Source organism: Sturnus vulgaris, chromosome 3 (genome assembly GCF_052056855.1).
Source record: "Sturnus vulgaris isolate bStuVul1 chromosome 3, bStuVul1.hap1, whole genome shotgun sequence".
NCBI classification, from domain to species: Eukaryota; Metazoa; Chordata; class Aves; order Passeriformes; family Sturnidae; genus Sturnus; species Sturnus vulgaris.
The window spans coordinates 86884676-86906961 of record NC_142245.1 but is presented as its reverse complement, the minus strand read 5'-3'; the positions used below and the strand labels follow the sequence as shown (position 1 = coordinate 86906961).

Sequence of the window (22286 nt, the reverse complement as noted above, 5' to 3'; positions counted from 1 at the left end):
AAGTGCTAATCATTGGCCCTACCTGCAAGCACATGCAGTTGAAAATATTTGCCATTTTATTGCTGACAATCATATCTGTCTCCGATATGATAGGTCTGCTTCTGCTCTCATTGGTGTAAATCTTGGATTCTTCCATCCAACAGTTCACTGTTTATTGATTTAGTTTTGTTTGCATGTGCATGCAGGCATTGGTACAACTGATGTGTGCAATAGGTACAGGTGGGCTTCGTGTGGAGTATCACAGATTTCAGCCAGATTGCAAAGTGAACTGAAAAGCCTTTAAAAGGCTTTCAGTTATTACTACAATCTGTCTGTGGGATTTTGGCGTTTTCAAAGTGAAAACTATTGAAATAAATTCTTAAGACCTAAGCATCAAACACTGCCATTATTATTTAGCTTTTACCTATGAAAGCCAGGAGTGAGCTGGAGTTACTTTCATACTTGGATCTCCTTAAGAACTGGGAATACATCTCACCAGCATGTCAAATGTGAAACATGACATTTTGTGGGACAGAGAAAGACAAATGAGAAAATCGTGGTACTCACTCATTCACTGAAAGAAGTTACACATGGAAAAAAAGTCTAATGTATATGCAGACTTGAAGCCGTTAGCTATGACTCTACAATGTTTGGACCCGTCCGTGTGGGGAAACAGAGACTTGGCCTGATTTTTCAATTTTTAGATGCAACTGAAGCTGATAGTTCATAAATGGTGGATACTTACAGATATTTCTTTTTAAATGGAGTTGAGTTTTATGTAGATGAAGTTTTATGAAGAATTGGGGCAGAAGATCAGAGTTTAATTTGTTTTCAGGAGATATCTTCACAGGTTTGAAAACAAAATATTTTCCGTGTTGTTTATATTGTGCGTGTACCACCATAAGTTTTTACAAGACTTGATTTAACTTAAAAATTAACAGAAAATGAAGTGTGGGGATCTGCAAGGAATCAAAAATTATCCATGTTTTGGTTGTTGTTAAAGTGAATATTTATAATCTTGAACAAATTTTCAAAATTATTTCTAAAAGATAGTTTAAGTGCTTGCCCTTTCAGTGCTCAGATAGACAGGCTCTTTCAAAGCAAATCTGCCTTATTACAGAAATTACTGCCCTCAGAGTTCAGATATATTAGCTAATAGATCTTAGGTGATGCAGAGGAGTTCTCAAATTTAATGCAACCCCAGAAGGAGAATAGCTAAGGTCACCTTCCAGCAGTATCCTCTCCCGCCTATCTACAATACCGTCTTTCAGATAATTTTTGTCAGATATAGAGGCTTAAATCCGGTCCATTTGATATTAGACATATGGATATGTGAGGAAGATTCATAATTCTTTGAGAAGATGAACATATATGCCACGATACAATCCAGTCTAAATTAATTTCTGATGATGCATCTTTCTTTCCCTCCATTGGTGATGAGGTTCATCTAGAACACAAAAAAAATGCAAAAAAAAAACCCCAAAAAACCCCAACAACAACAAAAACAAAACAAAAAACAACAACAACAAAAAAAAAAACCAACAAAAAAACCAAAACAAAACAAAAAACCAAACAGATCTTAGTTAAGTTGTAAAATTCGCGACAATGTCTATCAGTATAATGTACCGCTCCTTTAAAGTTGTTTTTCTAACTGTATTTGTATCATATTTTAACTTTACCTCTAAGATGGGATGTAGACACAGATTCTCAGTCACCATTCTGTATGTCATTTTTATGCTCAGAAGAGACTACTAAGTATGTAGTAGAAAGTGCAGTAAAATACAATAAGATAGTAAATATATAGTCTCTTCTAACTTGGGAAACATACTAGCTTTAGCTGGCTGTATTTTGGTCCGAAAAGCCAGTTCTGTTTGTAAACCTCATCAAACCCAGCATAATCCTATGTAGTAGGGAAAAACCACAGATATTAGGGCAGGTCAGAAATGAAAGAAACTGTTTCGGCTTTTGTGTCTGCCTTTGTGATTCCCAGCATTACTTGATGAGGATGTGCTGCACTGAATTGAAGATAGGAACATGAAAGAAAATTGTATATGGAAGAAAATCAGAGTCTCAAGCAGATCCTGATAAGCAGATCCAGCTCGATAAAGAACGTGATTGTGTTTTTGCATATGCAGTGTTTAAGAAGCAAGGGTTCAGGTAAAGCCCAAAGTGATATTGGCTGGAACTGACCGGCTGGATTCACTTTTGTGGCTCCTTTAAACAAATTAAAAATGGGAGGGCAAGGGATTTGTTTTTTAGAAGATTTTCAAAAGACAGGGCTTTGTCAGATATTATGGAGCAGCAAAACTTTCAGCAGAACATTCAAGATCACCCTGCCCACCTTTATCCTGATAGAGCAGCATAGACCAGCAGACCAGCTCTAAAGGAGAAGATCCTGAGCAGCAGAAAGCTCCCTCCTCCTATCAGCTTGTAGTTGGAACACAACTACTGTATCAGCACAAAAGAACTTCTATCCTGACTTCTGACTCTGAAGGGAGTCAGTCACCATCCCTACCATTAAATAGCTAAATGCAGACATTCCCCTTCTGAAATGGAAAAAGAGCCCTTCACATTTGGCTCCCCTATAGAGTCAATTGAGACAAATAGCCATTTTTAGGCCACTTTTAGACATCTGCTCCAGGATGAAGTAAATGACATGCCTCAGTGCAGGTGTCTCTTTCCAGATTCCATAGAGGAAGCCAGAATGAGTAGTTCAAACACAGGCATCAAAAATGGTGATGTTCTAAATTTAGTCAGATGAGTCCTACTGTGTGTTACAAACTTTCTTCTAAAACTTTTAGATCTATTTTTTTTTCTGAAAACAATGTGATGTGAACAATAAATACTTTATTATGTCTGGAAGAATTTTAGTTTTCAAAAGGTAGTTTGAGAATGCCATAATATTTACATAAAATTATTGCCCAGATAAGTATAAATTTAAGGATGTGCAGATTTGCAATGTACAAATCAAAGATTTTTATTTTATTTGGTATGCACCCAAGAGTATTTATGTGATTATAGGCACAGGCAGGCATATTAGCACATCATGGAGTTTCTAAGGGGGACTAATCAAATACCTGGTTAATCTCCTGAACATCCCTTATATGCATGGATTAAAACTGGCTTTGCTACATTGGCATCAAAGTGCCTTGGAGTATGCTCCTTCAGTTCAAAGTGTTTTGATTCTAATGAAGAAAATACTCAATACAGTCTTTTGGAATGGTTTTTGTTTTGAAAATGTGCGTCGAGTTTTGTGTTCATTAAAATGAAATTACTTTGAAGTGAAGTACTGCATTCCCAGACATTCCCAGAAATGCATACTGCATTTCTCAGAGGAAAGTTAGGAGGTAATAATGTGGAGGAAGAAGCTGAGGAACATGTCTCCAGGATAAATAGTTAATCTCCTTTTATTGGGCAAAAATAAATGGACAAAGAAGTAGATACCTGTGAAGAGACTTGCATTGTTACCTTTGTGGAAGAATGAATGGTTCTTTGAAGTGAGCTATGGTTAGTGTAGTGTGAGCAGAAATGGAAAAGAGCCAAAAAAAGACAAAGACCATAAAAATTATAAAATTAAGAACATACAAAGACAGGCAATAGACACATTTATTAAAGGGGGGAAAATGCCATCTGCTTTATATGATCAGGAAGGAAAGGACTTCACAAATCATTTGTCATGCAAATAACTGTAATTCTCTTTCCAGCCTCATAGCTTCTTCTTTTTTCTGTCTCAGATTCTGCTGTGAGATCTTTATGTGTAGTCAGTTGATTGGGTACCAAAATAATCCCTCTGTCTTCGTTTATGACAGCTCTTAACATTCAGAGACAGTCAGCTCTGTAGGTCCTTGGCCAAATCACTGACAGGAGACTTAAGGAAGAAAATACTGTTACAGCTGAGAAAGTGAATGGATATGTTAAAGACAGTGAAGTGCAAGAAAAAGCAAAAATAGGTGAAGAGGAGAAAAAAAGACATTTAAAAAAAGATTCGAAATAGGGCAGAAATGGAGAAAAAAAATAATATATTAGGAAGAATGAGATAAAAACAGCAAGGAAGGAACAAGGTCTAAAATAATATAATAATAATAATAATAATAATAATAATAATAATAATAATAATAATAATAATAGTATCCCCAAACCAGGTAAGGAGAGAAGAAATACAAAGTTAAAATTGTCAATATCATCAGTAAAGTACCAGAGCATCTGGCAGAACAAAAGCAAAATGGTGTGAATTCATTTTGATTTATGACATGAGAAGTAAAGAAAAAAAGAGAGAACAAAACAAGAGAGACAGGCACCACAAGAATTTCTTCTTTATCATGTTTCCACATTGCATTTATTTTCAGGCATTCTGTATCTCAGATTTCTATCCCCCCCATTCCTCATTTCATTCTTCAATAAGCTGTAGAGACAGCTCTTGCCAATTTTGTGACTCTCAGTAAAATCAAGTCTAGCCCTATAACAACCCTCTCTTTCACTTGAGTGAGTAGGTCTCAGAGTCCTCTGACTTTAGAAATTGATGCAGCTTATCTTACAGAAGTGGGGGTAGAATCAGGCAGAATTCATTGTAGTAACTGAAGATGTGAAGAATTGAAATTTTAGTCAGTCTAACAAAGTGCAGCATATATTGCAGACTTCATATTATCATTGTGTATTTAACAAGTGCTACATTTTCCCTCAAAGCATTCAGAAATGCAAAGTTGTGTTAGTTGATTGAGTAAAAAAATATGCAGGCTGTCCTATAAAAACAGGGAGCAGCAGGCCACAAGAATTTGTCAGACTACTTTTAAAGTGAGATCTTTGAAGTTATGTTTGTGCTGTGTGTTGGTGTACTAAATTTGCTAGCATGTTTTAAAGACTTAAAATTTCCACGAAAATTTGCTTTATGTCTGGGTCATGGTATGTACTACTAGCCAACAATCTTCTATTAAAAACTTGAGTGTTTTTCAGTAATAAACACACAAAAGGCATTTTAAATGAAAAACATCTATCCACATCCCACCTTTGTATCTCTAAGGGCCAAAAACCAATTTTCTTTACTTTTGTTCTGGGAAAAAAATCCTCCTCAGGCTAAGATCTTGTATGTCAAATCTCATCTCAGAGTGAATTATAAACTGCTGATAATAAGACTTGATATTAATGGAAGCATGGTTATAGCCCTCACTATAATATGCTATCTCTGGTTTCAATTATGCTTTGCACAATGCAATATATCTTTAGGAGTATCTGATGTAATTAATCAGATAGTGGTGTAATGCAGAATAGAATAAGGAGAAAAACAGGCATTTTTCGTTTTACAGACATGGAGAGGGATTTTATTAGTCTTTTAGTAGGAGCAGCCCTTTCCTGGTGCCAGCGGATTAGTGTGTGCTGGTGTATGGAAATTATTCTTCGAAATTCTATTTTTGTCCTCAGCAGAGTTTAAAGTTGTTCTGGAATTGCACAGAGAAGCTATACATGATTAGCACAAAGTAAAATTGATTTAAAATAAATTACTACCATAAATCTCTTTTCACAGAGTTTTATTTTGGCTCTGGCATGAAGGGTAGGGGTTTTTTTCTACATAAGATGGGTCTTATCAATTAAGATTAAAGAGCCATAGAAATCAGAGATGGAAAAAATTCTTGTCAGGTCATCTTTTCTATCAATGCCAGAACACTTTCTACAATATATTTCTCTAAAACATAGTCAAACTTCACTTTCAAGAATGGAGTGAAGGGCTTGCACTGTTTCCCATAGCAATTATTGCATAGTTACATAAAATTACTTTTCCCAATACCAGTTCTGGTTTTTCCCAGGTTTTTCCCAGGTTTTTCCCCATACCAATTTTGTTTATCAGTGTTTATATCCTTCTAAGGTTTCTGTACAAGTTTCTGTGTTTGCTTCTTCCAAAGTTACACAGATCTGCATCACTCTTTTATCCTTTCCTTCTAAAAGTACTTTTTGCTTCTACTCTCCTCTGAAATTTCCCCAGTTTACAGGCATGATTTGGCATCTTCCAGTGTAGAGCAGCAATGCAGAACTGTCACTGGGTTGACAATGAGGTCTATCACACTCTTGCCTGCTTAAATTGATCTCTTTTTAATAGCATTTGTAATTGTACATGGGTTGAAGCTGACCCGTAACCCTCATTTTTTTTTTCAGAATTATACCAGCTAACTCCCAGCTGCTGACTGATTGCTGACTGTTTTTTATACAGTCCCTTTATTACTTACCCTTGCAGTTCTCCAGCATTTGGGGCTCTTCAGCCTGGAGAATAGATGAATGAGGATGAAGAGGAAACTATTATTCATATTTCCTATAATATCCAAAAGAAGAGCATCAAAATAAATGTCAAAGGGATAAACAACATAATTTCCTTTGTCATGTTTTACATACTTAAATTGTGGAATTCACTACCCCAGTACATTTTAGATTTCAGAATATGCTCCTCTCAAGGATATTCTTAAACTACTGAAGACTTATGGAAAGTATTGTAGTAGAAATGTCATTGCCCTTCTCCATATCATTCCTGAAACATCATAACAGAACCTGGTCAAATACAAATACTAAATGAGACAAACCATAGATTATATCCTTTACAGTTTTTTGTTACTTCTATTCTTTTAACATTATACTCAAGAGAATCTCCAAATGACCCTTGGGAAAAGCCCACCAGCTTCCAGTGTAATTTTTATGTTGCTAAAATAATTCTCGGTTTTGCAGGTTCATAAAGGCAAGAACTTTTTGAAAAGAAACATATCGGTATGACCAGTTTAGAAGCTCCTTTGACACGAGGAAATCTCCCTCCTTACTCCACTCAGTTGCCTTTTGTCAGTTTAATGTGTAGAATGAGCTAGATGGTTGATTTCTGAAATCATTTAGGTATGTGTGGAAAACTCAATTTTCCTCAGCTAAAAGAGACATAACAAACTTCATATAAGAAGAAAAGAATGTATGCAGTTTCAATTAATGTAATTATTTTCATGGTTGTTATATATCATGCAGAAACTAGAACAATTGAGTAAAAATTCAACTTCCAGTTGAGACTGAAGGTGAACTCCTTCATCCTTGTAAGTTTTCCAATGACTACATGCTTCTGAATATGTTCCCTCTCTCAAAAAATAGCACTGCTGTCATTTCAGGACAATCATGTAGCAGCAGGAGGACCTGATCGTGTACCTAGTGGAGTCAGTGACAATATTGCAAATAACTTTCCATGGTTCAGGATCACATTCATAACCAGACTACTTTGATTTTCAAAACTTGCAGAACTTTGCTGCTCCTGTGGCAATTACACAGATTTTATGTTTTAGGAGAATATGCTTGGGCAGCACTTGTGCTGTATTTCATTGTATGCAGCCACACAAAAAAAAAGTGAAGCACAAGCACAGAACAGATGTTCCTTACTATATAAGTTTAAAATAAAGTTTTCGTGATAGGTTCTTGTTGAGTCCTAGAAAAATTCTCACTGAGAAAAACCTGTGGTATATGACCTGTTTGGTCATAACTGGTGTCAACTAACAGCAAAATTGCAATACTTGCCTCTCTCTGACAGTAGCACAATGAACATTTTGCGGATATGTATTTTCACCATTTGTCTGGGTGCAAAACCTAATAATCCAGCTATGCCAGGAATATTTTCATTGCAGTCAAGCACACTTAGAACAGTATACTAATGTTTCAATTTTACAAATCACTGTACCTAGCAAACTGCACATTTTTTCATAAATTGGCTATATTTTTACTTAGGATTCAATGGAATCAGGTTTATTAGTGAACTCTAACTTAAAAATAGCTTTTTCAAACGTTTCTAAAGTTACTCCTGTAAACATCACCACGTTATCTGTTGTACACGTTTCTTATTTTGTAACCACTGAGTCTTTTCAGTGGTGGATGTGGTATAATTGTACCTTAAAAGTAGATCATTCCTCGCCACAAATGCATAGCTTCTCTTTAAATCAGGCCTTGATGATTAAAGACAGCTTCTCCAAAGCTTGTTTTGTTGGTTGTCTTAACTTGGACTGTTCTTTTAAGAGCCTCAGAGCCCTTTAGGCATCAGTGTCGACAGTGTTGCAGTAATATTCCTTATATTATTGTGGATTGGAGCATTAAAATTTTACTACAAAACCAGACAACATGTCACAAAGTGATATAATCAAGGGCTCAGAAACCAAACATATTCCACTTTTTACAGCTGGAAGACTTGTAAAATCATTCCTTTCAATTTCAGGAAAACAAAGCAGTTTACTAAAACCTGCAGGTTTGTTAAATCAAATAAAATAAAAAATGGAAACATTCTTCTTCTTGACTTAGCGACTTTGATTCTTCTTCACTGATGAAACTGAGTGCAGTGTGAAAAGGTTCCTTCACCATGACTTAAAGCCATCATATCCGATCATAAAAATTTGGGTTAAACTTCAGCAGCAAGCCTATTTTGGGAGTACTTTTTCTTCTTTAACCCGCCTTCCTGAAGATGAATGTATTTTTTTTTCATTCTCAAGTTTTTTGCATTCTTTTCAGCTCTCACAACCTAGCTTCTTCTTTCTACATCTCTTTAATCTATAGCAAGCCATTTAATTTCCAACTTTAAAAGAAAAAAAGATATTTTTATCCCTTCTTTATAATATTTCTGCTTCTTTTTAATATAATTTGACTTTATAATTGGTTTCTTTTTGAATCTAAAAATTCTGTGCTAAATTATTTGTAACATGTCTAAGCAATCATATTCTGTTGCATTTTATACAAGTGATTACTTCACTAGTAAATCATTCTTGCTTTATATCAGATGCTTTGAATCCAATTTGTCATAAGTTTAAAACAAAGTCATTGCTTTCTCCATTCAGATTGTCATTGCAAACAAACAAGCTGAAGCTATGGCTTCGGCTTGATTTTGCTGTCATTTATTCCATGAAAGTCAATGGAGTTGTACCAATGTAAGCCTGATATAGGAAAGAATCAAATTCTGTAAACTTATAAAAAGTCTAAATCATAGATATGTATAGGCACCTGTGTAAAAATGTATAAATATGATGATAATTTTCAAATACCTCAAAAAGTATAGAAATATTTTATACACCAACAGGTTCGATTGCATGCAAATAACATGCACATTGTGCATCCCAGTGAAATCCAGTCTGGTTTATTTCAGAGAAAATATGATGATACTAGTCTAATAAACTGTGCAAAGTCTCACATTAATCTTAAATTTCAAGATAAAATCTCTATCTCCTTACAAAATACCTAATATATACCTGATAGGAAAACAAGAATGTTATTTAGACTCATTAATATGATTTGAATAGTCCCCTTGTTAATAAAACCTCTTTTTTCTTTTTTTTTACTGCTTAATAGAGAAGAAAATCACGTTATTCGGACCTTGACTTTGAAGTAAGTTTTACTGCATTATTCCTGAATATTAAAAGTATTTTCCTAAAAGTAAATGTGAAGTGTTCATTTTAGCAGATTTTAGCCTTCTGGCACAGTAGATGCGATTGCGTTGTTCAATTGGTACTGTACAGAACATGAACAATTCATTAAAACTACTTTGGTGCAACTTGTTTGCAAAATATTCTGAGATCAAACTGTCATATTGCAATATTAACCATCATGATTTCAGTTTTTAAATTCTTTGCCTCTTCATTTTCATCTGGGTTTAGTTTTTTTGAATTTTTTTTTCCTTTTTTTTTTTCTGGCTATCTACTTCCTGAAAAAGTGTGACACTTTTATAGGACAGGCTAAATCACAGCAGAAGTTTGCTTTGTTCAAGAGATTTTCAATAATTTCTTTTTTCTTTCTTCAATACTGCTTTACTGAAATACAACTTTCACATCCAACTAGTGATTATGAATGTGTCAAATTTTGAATGATATAGTGCTTCAGCTGTCAAAGCTTATGGATCACATGCTATATAAAAACTTTAGTTCATGTAAGGTTCTTTAAGTTGGATATGCATAATTTCTCACTTACATCCTGCAGAGTGAGAAGGTTTAGTTGTGTTCATTAATGACCATTTTGTTCTATCTCAGTCAATATGGTTAAGTCTCTAACAGATTTGTTTGAAGTTTTTTTCTCTTATTTCCACCAGAAGGAATACAGCAGTTAGTTTTTAAGGGGCTGTTCATAATTTGAGGTTATAACATAGGTTGCCTTTTCATGCATAGAAGGAGTTTGATATAATTCATTGTCTCCAAAGAAGCGAACAATTATATTTGTATGGAACCTACAGATCGTGGGCTAAAACTTGAAAGCCTGTGATAAGCACATATCAACCATAACACCAAAATTCCCCTCTTTGCAATTACCCTAAATATGCTTTAGGACAAATGCATAGAAAGGAAGAAGAAAAACATGAAACAGTAATAAAATTTTGATGAGTAAGCAACTCTAAAATTAAATTCAATCGGAAGTTTAATAACTGTAGTGATAAAGAATTCTAAACTTTACTGGATTTGTTATTGAAAAGAAGAAATATGACAATAAGAGCATTCTCTGTGGCAACAGATACTAAAACATTCCTCCTGTCACTCAGGAACATAATCCAACACCAACAATGAAGTACACATTTCTGCTCTCAAGAAACAGGATTCCCATTACATATTTTCTCTTGACTCACATGGTTTCACAGAGTCACCGAATGGGTCATTTTGGAAGGGACCACAGTGGGTCATGTGGTCCCTGCTCAAGCAGGGTCATCCTAGAGCACATGGCACAGGATTATGTCCAGATGGCTCTTGAATAGCTCCAGCGAGGAAGACTCCACACCCTCTCTGGGCAGTCTGTGCCAGTGCAAGGTCACCTGCACTGCAAAGAAATATTCCCTCTTATTCAGGTAGACTTCCTGTGCATCAGTTTTTGCCCTTTACCTCTTATCCTGCTGCTTGGCACTACCAAGAAGAGCCTGGAAACCTCATCAACACCACTTTTAAATACTGATAGACAGTGATAAGGTCCACTCTCAGTTGTCTGTTTTCAAGGCTGAACTGGCCCAATTCCCTCGATCTTTCCTCAAAAGATAGATGCTCCAATCCCTTAGTCATCTTTGCTGCCCTCCCCTGGACCTGATCCAGGAGCTCCTTGTCTGTCTCATCCTGAGGAGCCCAGAACTGGACACAGCACTCCAGGTGTGGCCTCACCAGGGCTGGGTAGAGGGCAGGATCACATCCCTGGACCTGCTGGCAATGTTCTTCACAATTCACTCCAGGACACCATTGGCCTTCTTGGCCACAAGGACACTGCTGGCTCATGGAGAGCTTGTTGTCCACCAGGACCCCCAGGTCTTTCTCTGCAGAGCTGCTTTCCAGCAGGTCACCCCCAGCCTGTCCTGGAGCAGGATTATTCTTCCCCAGGTGCTGGAGAAAGAATAATTTGCCTGCATTTGCCTTTTTTGAGTTTCAGACAGTTCTCTGCCCATCTCTCCAACCTGTCCTGGTCCTTCTGAAGGGCTGCACAGCCCTCTGGGGTATCAGCTGCTCCTCCCAGCTTTGTGTTTTTGATTATTTACACCTTTTTCTTGTTGTTTGTAATATTGCTGTTCCATGGCCTAATATTTTTAGTATTACTATTAAAATGCAGGAAAATATATATTTTGTAAAAAGGAAAGGATGGGGCCACTGGGAGTGACTGGAACTGAGAAACTGAGAGCAGCAGAAATACTGTGCCAGTTGCTACTGTGTTTTACAAGTATTGATGCAGACTAACCCCATCTCACCTCCGGCTTTATGATTCTTCTGATTGTCTGTGGGCTTTTCTGAATCCTTACACACAGCATGGCTGTCTAGGGTAAAACAAAACAAAAAAGCCAAAAAAGTGTTGAGATAGTGTGGTATGGCCAAAATGCTGCTCTTTGGATACCCCAAAGCAGCTTGACTGCAAAATGGAATACAGTCTGGAGGTAAGATCAAGCCAAAGGGATTGAACACACTACTTAAATGTTTACCACTTTCTCTGCTTTGTCTGTGACCAGTGCCAGCTGGCACTGTCTGAGACAATGCCCTTCCGTATTCCTGAGGATACCAAATCACAGAATGATATGGATGTGGTTCTGAAGATAACAAATGTTAAGTGTGAAGTGTGGACAAGGATGGGACAAGTTTGGCTACCTCTGTCCTTTTCCTTTTAACACTCTCTCTGCAGTTTCTACACCCTCAACCTTTCACACATGTCTCTATATACATTCAAGAGAAATACTCAGGCTATGTCTATCTTAATAAATTAGACATTGAGGGGATATTCCTGGGTGCCAAAAATGCCAGCTTTTTTATGGATTAATTTTTAGAAAGACCTTCACTATTTTGGTCTGGACCACCATTGTCTCTCCAAGAAGTTCTTGAGTGCCATTAAAGATATAAGTTCAATCTGGGTACCATTCACAATAGACAGTTTGGTTTTAGACTTTTTATATGGGGAAACTAAGAGAATTTAATAGAATTTAGTATTTATGGAGAACATTCCATGTTAGATATTGCCAGAGAGTAGTCTTGGACATGCTTGACTTATTACTATATATTCATGGTTTCATATTTAAAAAAAAGATGACTATTCTAGTGGCTTCCAATGGAACATTCATCTTAATATAAATAATTTGAAAGAAAAACAACAAAAATACATTAAAAAAACATTAGAAAGGCCATTTTTCTCCAGGAGCCGCAGAAGAAATGCCAAGCCAGCTGCTATGCAATGTGAACACAGCTAGACTAAGACTACATACAAAATACTCTCTGTTATCCTCAGTACATACAGAAATACAGATGTAGTTTTAAGGGCCTTTGCAATGGATTATAAATAATTGAAGTCCTGTGTCTGTGTGGGTTCTGTTATGGAAAACGTGTCTCAGTCAAAAGAAAGGGAGAGAGAAAATGTTGCCATCAAAACTGGCAAGCACTTAACATAGATCCCAAGCTGGTTAGAGAGGGAGGTCCCAAAACTGGGCACCTGTATCTTGTTTTCCTTTTTTAAATTGTTTACCATTACAATCTTAAATCATCCATTCATGTAGGGGGGAAAAAAAGAGTGTAACAAGCAGGGCTTAGTCTGTCAGCAGGAAGTATTTCTGCTACATGATATGTTGTCCTCGGTTAGATTTTGTAAAACACTGACTAATCTAGTTGAACTTTGAAGTTTGCTAAATGGTCAACACAAAACAACTTTACAGCTCTTTTCTTGCTATTAATAAAGATAAGTTTGGACTCATTCATGCAGTCTGGTGTCCAAAACATGAGTAAAATTATTGGTTTGGACATTTTGGATCGTTGCTGTCACAGGCTGTGCTAACCCCAGCTAAGTGCCCTCCAACTCCTGTCATTTTTTTCTTTAGAGCTGGACAGGTAGCTTTTTCATTAAGTCTCAGCACTAACAGTTAGCTGTCAGATCAAATAAAATTCATTCTAATTATGTCGAACAGAAATACAGATGCTGTAGAAATTCCCTGGAGGGCTTTATAATAGGTGTATGCTGGCAATTACAAAAATGTACAGGAGAGCTAAACAGTACTATTGGCATGTGTTTTAGGATTCAAGATCACAATTACCTTTAAATTCTATGAAAGAGTCTGACTTTAGGATTCCCCAGTCACACCACTCTCTCATTTCTATCTGCCACTCATTGGATCTACTCTGTTAACAACATTTATGCCAAATATTTCAGAAAATGTCGTATTACCCTGATCCCTAGGATTCAAGTCATCTCTTGCACTGAGGGAGAGCAAGGATACACGGGACACGTGCGAATACTAGACTGTCTTCTTTCCACAGATCAGTAGACTGTCACCAACAATAGTGCTAAATTGATCAGTGATTGCTGGAGCTGCATTCTTTCAGAATTTCAACTGCCATAGTTATTTATTATAATACTATTATAACTCATAAAAGTTTAAAATCACTCTCTTACTAACCTGAAGACATCTTTTGAAGACAAAGGTAAAAAAAATATGCCTGCAGGGAAAAATTATTTCCTGTTTCCAAGTTTGGCAACTGATCACACCTATAATATCTTGAAAAAAGAACATTTCCATTAGAGGGCTGGGAAGGCATTTCCCCATGTGTTCTTTTAACTTAGCTGCTTTGTACAGGATTTGAGAGAGAACATTTTTAACTGTGACAATGTAGAAAATCTCCAAGGCAAATTAAATTACCTGGTGGTGGTGGTGATGATGATGATGGCGATGATGATGGTGATGATATTGTTATTTATGAGATTGACAAATAGTGGAATCACTGAATAGCCTTAGGTTGAAAGGGGCCTTAAAGATCATCTAGAGCCAAGTGCCAGCCACTGGCAGGAGCACCTTCCACTAGACCAGGCTGAGCCTCATCCAACCTGGCCTTTAGCACTTGCAGGAATGGGGCATCCACTTCTCTGGCAACCTGTTCCAGTGTCTCACCACCTTCATCATAGAAGTCTTTTTTCTACATCTAATCTAAACCTACCCTCTTTCATCTTAAAGTCATCACCACTTGTCCTATCACTGTATGTTCTTGTAAAAAGTCCTTCTCCAGCTTTCTTGTAGGCCCCCCTTAGGTACTGCAAGGCTGCTGTAAGATTCCCCAAAGCCTTCTCATCTCCAGGCTGAACCACCCAAATTCTCTCAGTCTGAATTCATAGGAGAGGGCCTCCAGCCCACTGATCATATTTATCACCCTCCACTACACTCACTTCAACAGGACATGGACCTTACATTGGGAGCCCCAAAAGCTGAATACAGTACTGCAGGTGGGGTGTCATGAAATAGTCATGAGTACATTTGTCTTGAGTTAGAGTTCAGCTAAAACCCTATCATAAATAAAAAAGGGAGCTGGGCAGAGTTATGTTTGAAGTTCTCCCCATCTTGCTGACAGCCATCCACACAATTCTTTTCTGTGAGTAGGTGATAATCAGAGTAAGGCGTAGTCCCTTCCAAACACACACTCTATCTGACTTAAGAGTGGGGGTAGAATTGTGGAAGGGGTGTCAGTTCAGTTTGACCCCCTTTAGGGTGTGGAGCACAGAGTTATGAAGCCTTCAGGAGACAGCACAGGAGGATGTGTGTCTGCAGCCTGGTGGCTGACTCTGCTGCTTCTGGCAGGCATGCAGCATCCATGGGCAGCTGCACAGCTGCACCTAAAGAAAAAAGGGCAATACAAGTTCAGTTTCCATCCTTTTCAGATCCTGATGTTACCACAGTCATCCTAGTATTAGTGGTCAAGATCTCCAGCTTTGTATTGTTAAGTATTTTTAAGATTAATAAAGGGGTGTTGTCCACATTGCCTGTTTAACAGAAAAGACAGAATAACACCCTAAAAATACTTTGTAGGTTCTTTTCTCATGAAAGAGTGTTACCCAACTGAGCATATTTTCTAGAAAGGAGATAAAATGGTGCTTTCTAACCAGAAATTTAAAAGTCTAGAAACTGAGAGTTAAAGTTGGAAATTTAAGTTGCTGCACCTTCAGTTCAGATTGTTCTTTATAAGCAATAGGGAGGGAGTGGGTGTCAGTGGGTAGGAATTATGGAATGGAAGCCAGGAAAACACAAAGTAACCAAAAGATCCATGGGTACATGTTCATACCAGTCATGCTGCTATTAAGAATAAAATGTAAAGATTTTTTTTTCTGGCAGACTTCCCGGTGCAAGTATTTTATTTCTCCTCCCACCTGCCTCTCCTCAGGAATAATGTAATGAACTGAGTAAGACATTTGCATTATTCATATTTGCTATTTAATGACATCTTGGGTACACGATTAAGGAAAATATATCAGAAAGTAGCATTCTCTATATTCCCAGCTTTCTACTAAAAAGTTTCCAAATGGAGATACTTGTTTCACAGCCTTATGTTATTTCCTGCTTTTTAGAGCTAGTTTTTTAACCCACCAAAACTGTTTTATTCCCATGACGATGTGTCCTTATTTAAACCAATAATAATCTTTGAGGTAGAACCTTTTTTTTTAAATTTTATGTATATGAATACTGCTATATACTCCTGTCTACCATAGCAGCAATATCTTGAAATAATCCCCAGGAAGTCACTTAAGTGAAACTCCCTTCATAAATTTAGATAGCTATATCTAGTTAAATTACCTTTTCCAAGGAGTTTATTACCAAATATTGTAAAAGGTTTTCCCTTATTCACCCCACAACTCAAGTTAATAGATCTTTAATTGCTGATGTCCCATGTCTCTTTGTGAGACATATTGCCAAACTCCTTTTTTCAGAAGTGAACAAATTCTCAAGCTACTGTGTGTGCCTGTGTTGAGGTTAATACAGGTATTACAACATAGCAGAAGAAATGCCTGGCCAAAAGAGCAGCTACATTTCATGAAATCTCTAAAGACATATTGCAAATGAAAGATAAAGTTGGCATTTATAAAGGAATATTGAGAATCAGCTATTGCCATTCCATTTTAAAAGGTACTAACCTAGACTTGGCAGGGGTGTTATTTGATGAAAGGGTCACACTCAGGCACCTCACACCTAAGTTTGCAGGGTTTCACTCAGAGCTCCAGGGAAAATCAGGCTTGACACAAAATCAGGACTTTCACAAAGGCCTGTGTCCTGCACCTCGTCTGTCAGCATTCCTGGCTGCTGCCCTGGGTGTAATTCAAGTTCAAGCAGTTACAAAGCTTAAGAAAAGAAAATCCGAGCCCATCTACTGTTGGACTGAGGTGAAGCATCCTCACACCCTCCCATCCCCAGACTATCCAGACCATAAAACCGTGAGAGTAGTCAAACAGTAAGCAGCCTTCAGCTTGGCTCCAGAGGCTGCTCTGAATCCATAACTGAGCATGAATTCCTTTGAAAACAGCTCTAATGGGCATAGTTTGCAATCTAGGCTTGAAAACAGGCTTAACTCTCCAGGTAGCTGCCCAGGCAGATACATGGCTGAGGCCCATGCACTGAGGTGTGAGAATTATGGGGGCTTTTTGGGGTCTCCTCCTCTTCCACAGGAGTTCCATATTTAGTTATAATTAGTTATAATTAGAGTGCCCTCAGCATGGCTAAAGGGAGAGTGGTTTCCAATTTCTTTGTCCATGAAAAAAGAAAGCAAGTAAAATTGAAAAAAAATGTGCCTACTTTTCTTAATATGAAAGCAATTTCAGTTACATTTTATGATGATTTGAATGACAAGAAGATGTCTAATTAAAAAGACATAACATTTGGATATTTTCCATTTTGAGCCAAGATTTCTGAGTTCAGCATTCTCATAAAAATTATTCCAACAGGGACCATTAAAAAGTGTTGTTTCTTTCGTATAGAAATTAAAATATAAGCACCCATGCTGAAAACAGAAATTCTAGAAAATATTCCTGATATGCAAGAGAAACATTCTTCTGAGAAATTGCCATTACTTTCAGGATACTTCCAACCTAGCATAAAAACAGTGGCCCCTAATTCTAACAAGTCTATAAACATAGGGTTAAAACCATCTCTTATACACAGGAGGAACATTAAACACAGCAGAGAGAAGGGCCAGGGCAATTCACTTCCATTGGTCAAATCTATAGGGAAAAGATCGCCCTGCCAAATTCAATTTACTTTATTATGTTGGAAAAAGTAATACTTCTCTTTAAAAAGAAAAATATTCAATTATAAATATAAGCAAGTATATTCCATTTTGCAGAAGGTCATGCATACAAGAAAGAGGCATATGGAATTATTTCAAGAGTTAAATCAGAAATTTCAGACTCTGGACAGATTTCGGGATGTACCAAAATCAGGCAGTATGGTAAGTGTCCTTCTATTATATTTAAAATATGGTGGATCCTAAACAACAACAATGAAACAAGAGCCTTTTGACTTCAGTACATTTCCCAAGAAGACCTCACCTTTAGGTACCTCAGAAATGAGAACCAAAGCTATTTTCAGTAATCCAACCTATAATGAGACTCATTACATTCTACAATTAGACCACAACTAACTCACTAACATCGTTATAGATGACAAGTAATTGAACTGGAGGGAATACATTTCAAATCTGTATATGCCTACTGTGTCTAAAGGCCTTTATACAGAGAAAGCAGCTCACTGATATAATTTCACCAATAAGGCTTTTCCTCTACCTAGGCAAGGAGATAATAAATTCGATACTACAAACAAGTCCAGATAGATTTACCTATACATGCAAATGTCCAGAAAGCAAACAAGATCTCTGTAATGCCATGTCTTTTCCATAATAGGTTTATAAATATTTACCATGGGAAAAGCAAAAATTAAATCATCCTGAGTTGAGGCTGCTATCATCATAATTCAAATTTATACACACACACACTTATACACACATGCATAGCACCCTGACTACATCTGATAATGAGAGCAAGGAAATAGTTGATTCTGCCTAATTAAAACAGCTAATTTAGTCTGACATATTTTTATCAGTAATATTTTGATTGGTAATAATTTTTATATAATTTTATAATGTGAAAATTGTATATTAAATGGAACTGAGCTAGAATTATTGTATTCTATAACTTTTTCAGAAGAGCTGCTCTCAGACATGAAGAAGAGGTATTAAACAGATGTGAGGCCAATGGATTTACATCATTTACATCATCTTAATCCAGCAGAAATTTAGCCCTGATTCTTTGATGAACCTTTATCTGTGATATGTGTTATTTTGTATCAAGTTCTCACTCACTCCTGCTTTTGAGATCAGCTGACATGTAATGTTTTCATTTGTCTCCCTACTTGAGATTTGCTGTTCACATAAAGCTTGAATTAATTCAAAATCTCAAAGGGAATCTCAGTGGAAGAGTTGTGTTTACTCTGTTTCACATTGGTTCTGTGCTTTTGAAAGGTCTGCTAATAAAAGCTGCCTAGAGGAATGGTCTGTTTGTGAGACAGCCAGAGAGTGATCCAGGTACCTAAATATAGGCATCTCAGGCTATTTTAGACAGAGGGCTTGGTTTACAGCACAGTACAGGCAGCAGTGATACAGGACTCAAATGAGATCTGCATCTCTCGTGAAAGATAGGTGGAGATCAAGCAGAAAGTCCAAAGGTATCTTAGATGGTGCCAAAATATTGGATTTTAGCAACTACAACCCACCCAACATATTACAGCAGAAATCTCTAATTAAATTGGTCCATAAAGTCTTTTACCTTATAAAACCTAGCATTAAAGAAATAAAACATCATTCAGTAGAAAATAACCACCTTTCAGTCTGTTAATCCTAATATACGTGAGCTCATCAGCCTGTAAAGCAAGGTGGTTCTCACAGCATTCTCAAGGTTTCTGTCATCCTGCCATGCACATTATGCCACATGCACCTGCCACCTGCAGCAGTCTCTGTTTCAAACCACTCCATATTTCAGGAGTGAGCAAACTCTTCTCAGTTACCTTCCTTTCTCATCTCCTTCTTTTCGACACTCTTCTCCCACTTTTCTCCCACTCTTAGAAAGATGTCTGTTGGTACTGGATCTCTCAGCCCATTCCTCACACGTGGGTTCTTGTGAAAGAAAGGGCTTAGCTGGCAGCTCAGGTGAGGAGCCTGCCCAAGTGTTGATTGTTGACAGAGTCACAGCGGTGCCGAGCACCCGCCAGCCCAGCTCCCTGCAAAGCCATTTCCCCTCTCCAGCTTCTGTGTCTCATGAGAGCACGTCAGCAATCAGCCTTATAAATGGAAACTGCATTATTTCATCCATGATTTTAATTCTTCTTTCTTTGGTCTTCAGGAGAACTCAGGACCGAGCAAGGCTCCATGGGACAGTTTCAAAACCACAGGTGACTACCAACACTATACAACGATAAATGTATTAGACACAGAGGCAAAAGATGCTTTAGAACTCAGACCAGCAGAATGGGAGAAGTGTCTGAACTTGCCTTTAGACGTGCAAGAAGGTGACTTTCAAACAGAAGTTTAACGAAAAGGAACTGAACAAAACAGAAACAAAGTAAAAATAATTAATTGCACTGACAATAAAAAGACTTTGGGAATCCTGACGATCCTGACGCTCCTGTCTGAACATTGCAACTCCTTTATGTCAGGCTCTTCCTGTGCCAAATGTCAGTGGTTTTTTCGTACAGTATATTCCCACTAGTGCAGCTAGTGGAGAACCAGGTGTACAATTCTTACCATCGTGTGTTGTAAGTACCCGTGGAATGGATTTGTAAGGTAATCTTTATAGATAAACCTCAAGCAACGATTCATGTTGTAACAGCTTCATTTGGTTTAGTTTTCAAAAAACTTCACCATGAAGCACAATGTATATATTTATGCAGTTTTTAAAGTTTATAACAGTCTGTTTGGCCATTACTACACTTTTTACTTTATAATATAAAAGCAAAGTTTTTGTCATTAAATGAATGTCTGTTGAGCTACATTCTTCATTGCTTTAAATGCAATAAAGTAATAATCTCACTTTTATATGAATAATATATTTCACATCTTTATTATTGCAGTTTTCTCTGGAAAGCTCAGAACAGCTTTCTCTGCTGCAGCTGTGTATAAAATATTTAAAATGTTGTATGGTGTAAATAAACCTTTGTCTACATATCAGTTTCCTAGTGCATTTTATTCCATATTGTTTCTCTTAAATTTGAATATTTATAAAATTTTCTATAAAACAAAAATATTGAATATGTATTTGCAGTTTTAATAGCATGTTGTATGTAGCTTCTGCAAAAAGTTTCTAAATCATATTAGTAGGCTTGTATCCATTCTGCATTTTCTTAGGGGTTTTTTTTCCAACAATGTACCACAAAATCGGACTTCTCAGAATACTATTACAATTTTTCTTTTTTATAAGAATTTTTGTCTAGTTGTAGAAAGACCAATAATGGTAAATAAGTTTCAATGCACAGCACCCAAAGAAAATGCTTACTTAGAATCATTATATCTTGTGCATGATCTTCTTGCCGTATAAAAAAAAAATCTCAAATTAAAAAAGTTCCTAAGTATTTCAGATTTTGAAAAAAAACCAAAACAATGAGTCAAACCCAAAAATCCTGAATCAGTTTCATCGTAAATCACAAGCAAAGTATGATTATTTTTTGTATTGAAAATACAGTTAAACGATTAGGAATAGGAAGACTTAATCTCCTTTTCCATGCACAGAATCAAAACCAGATCTTCAAAATTCTCATCTACAGCATAGCTGTGGGGGATATAGATGGAATAATATCTCAAATCTTTAGATGTCATAGTTCTAGAAAAAAGTTTCAAAAACTATTTTGGTTCCTGCTGTTCAAAAGTGAATATACGGCAGCCTACTAACTGGAGAGATCTTAGAGAGGAAGAAAACATGACCACCAATCTGCTTAGGAAGAAAAAAGATAAGAATAGAGGCTTGTCAGTGAGAACTTAACCCAGAGAATTGGAAGAGGAAGATCAGCATCCATCTGTTAAGAGAAGTACTTAGGATCAACCTTAGGACCAATCTTCAGAAAGTGTTTGACAATCTTTTCTGCAGGCCATAAGGTATTTAAGTCACAAAAAAGAGGCTGACTTTGCCAGCTTTGAATGAGTATCTCATGCTGAGTGAAGACTTCTCTAATCTAATGCCTCAGGATCTAAATCTTAAAACAAGTAAGAAATAACTAGCCATCAGCCTGGTACCAGGTCCAGTAACTGGCTTTGGTGCGTAGAGGTTAGATAATGCAGTACTATCACCCTCAGTAAGTTTGCAGACAACACAATTGGGCAGGAGTGTTGAGCTGCTGGAGGGCAGGAAAGGTCTGCAGAGGGATCTGGACAGGCTGGATCAATGGGCAGAGGCCAATGGTGTGAGGTTTAACAAGGCCAAGTACCAAGTCCTGAACTTGGATCACAACAACTCCCTGCAGTGCTACAGGCTGGGGGCAGAGTGGGTGGAAAACTCCCCAGCAGAAAGGGACTTGAGGCTGCTGGTGACAGAGGCTGAACATGAGCCAGCATGTGCCCAGGTGGCCAAGAAGGCCAATGGCATCCTGGCCTGTGTCAGCAACAGTGTGGCCAGCAGGAGCAGGGCAGTGACTGTCCCTCTGTACTCAGCACTGCTGAGGCTGCACCCTCAGTGCTGTGTCTGGGGGGCCACCCAGTTGAGGAAGGATGTTGAGGTGCTGGAGTGTGTCCAGAGAGGGGCAACAAGACTGGTGAAGGGTCTAGAGAGTAAGTCCTGTGAGGAGCAGCTGAGGGAGCTGGGGTTGTTTAGCCAGGAGAAAAGGAGGCTCAAGGGAGACCTTATCCCTCTCTACAGCTCCCTGAAAAGAGGCTGTAGCCAGGTGGGAGTCAGTCTCTTCTCCCAGGCAACCAGCAACAGGATGAAGAAATGGCCTCCCTGGCATCAGGGGAGGTTTAGGTTGAACATCAAGAAGAATTTCTTCACAGAAAGGGTGGTTAAGCATTGGACTGCCCATGGATGTAGTGGAGTCTCCATCTCTG

General features: G+C 37.4%; 1 protein-coding gene across 14 annotated transcripts in view; it reads left to right on the top strand.

Annotated features, from left to right (window-relative positions):
• ADGRB3 (adhesion G protein-coupled receptor B3) overlaps positions 1-20418 on the top strand; it is a 440618-nt gene extending 420200 nt beyond the window's left edge. For 8 of the 14 annotated variants that reach the window (XM_088162223.1, XM_088162221.1, XM_088162218.1 and 5 more), the window contains 3 exons: positions 9313-9348; positions 17550-17654; positions 19600-20418. In XM_088162223.1, coding sequence (XP_088018349.1) covers positions 9313-9348; positions 17550-17654; positions 19600-19788 — 330 coding nt within the window. In that variant the 3' untranslated portion in view covers positions 19789-20418. The remainder of the gene's footprint in view (positions 1-9312; positions 9349-17549; positions 17655-19599) is intronic. The other 6 variants (XM_088162226.1, XM_088162228.1, XM_088162229.1 and 3 more) reach the window with 3 other exon arrangements.
• The last annotated feature ends 1868 nt before the right edge of the window (positions 20419-22286 follow it).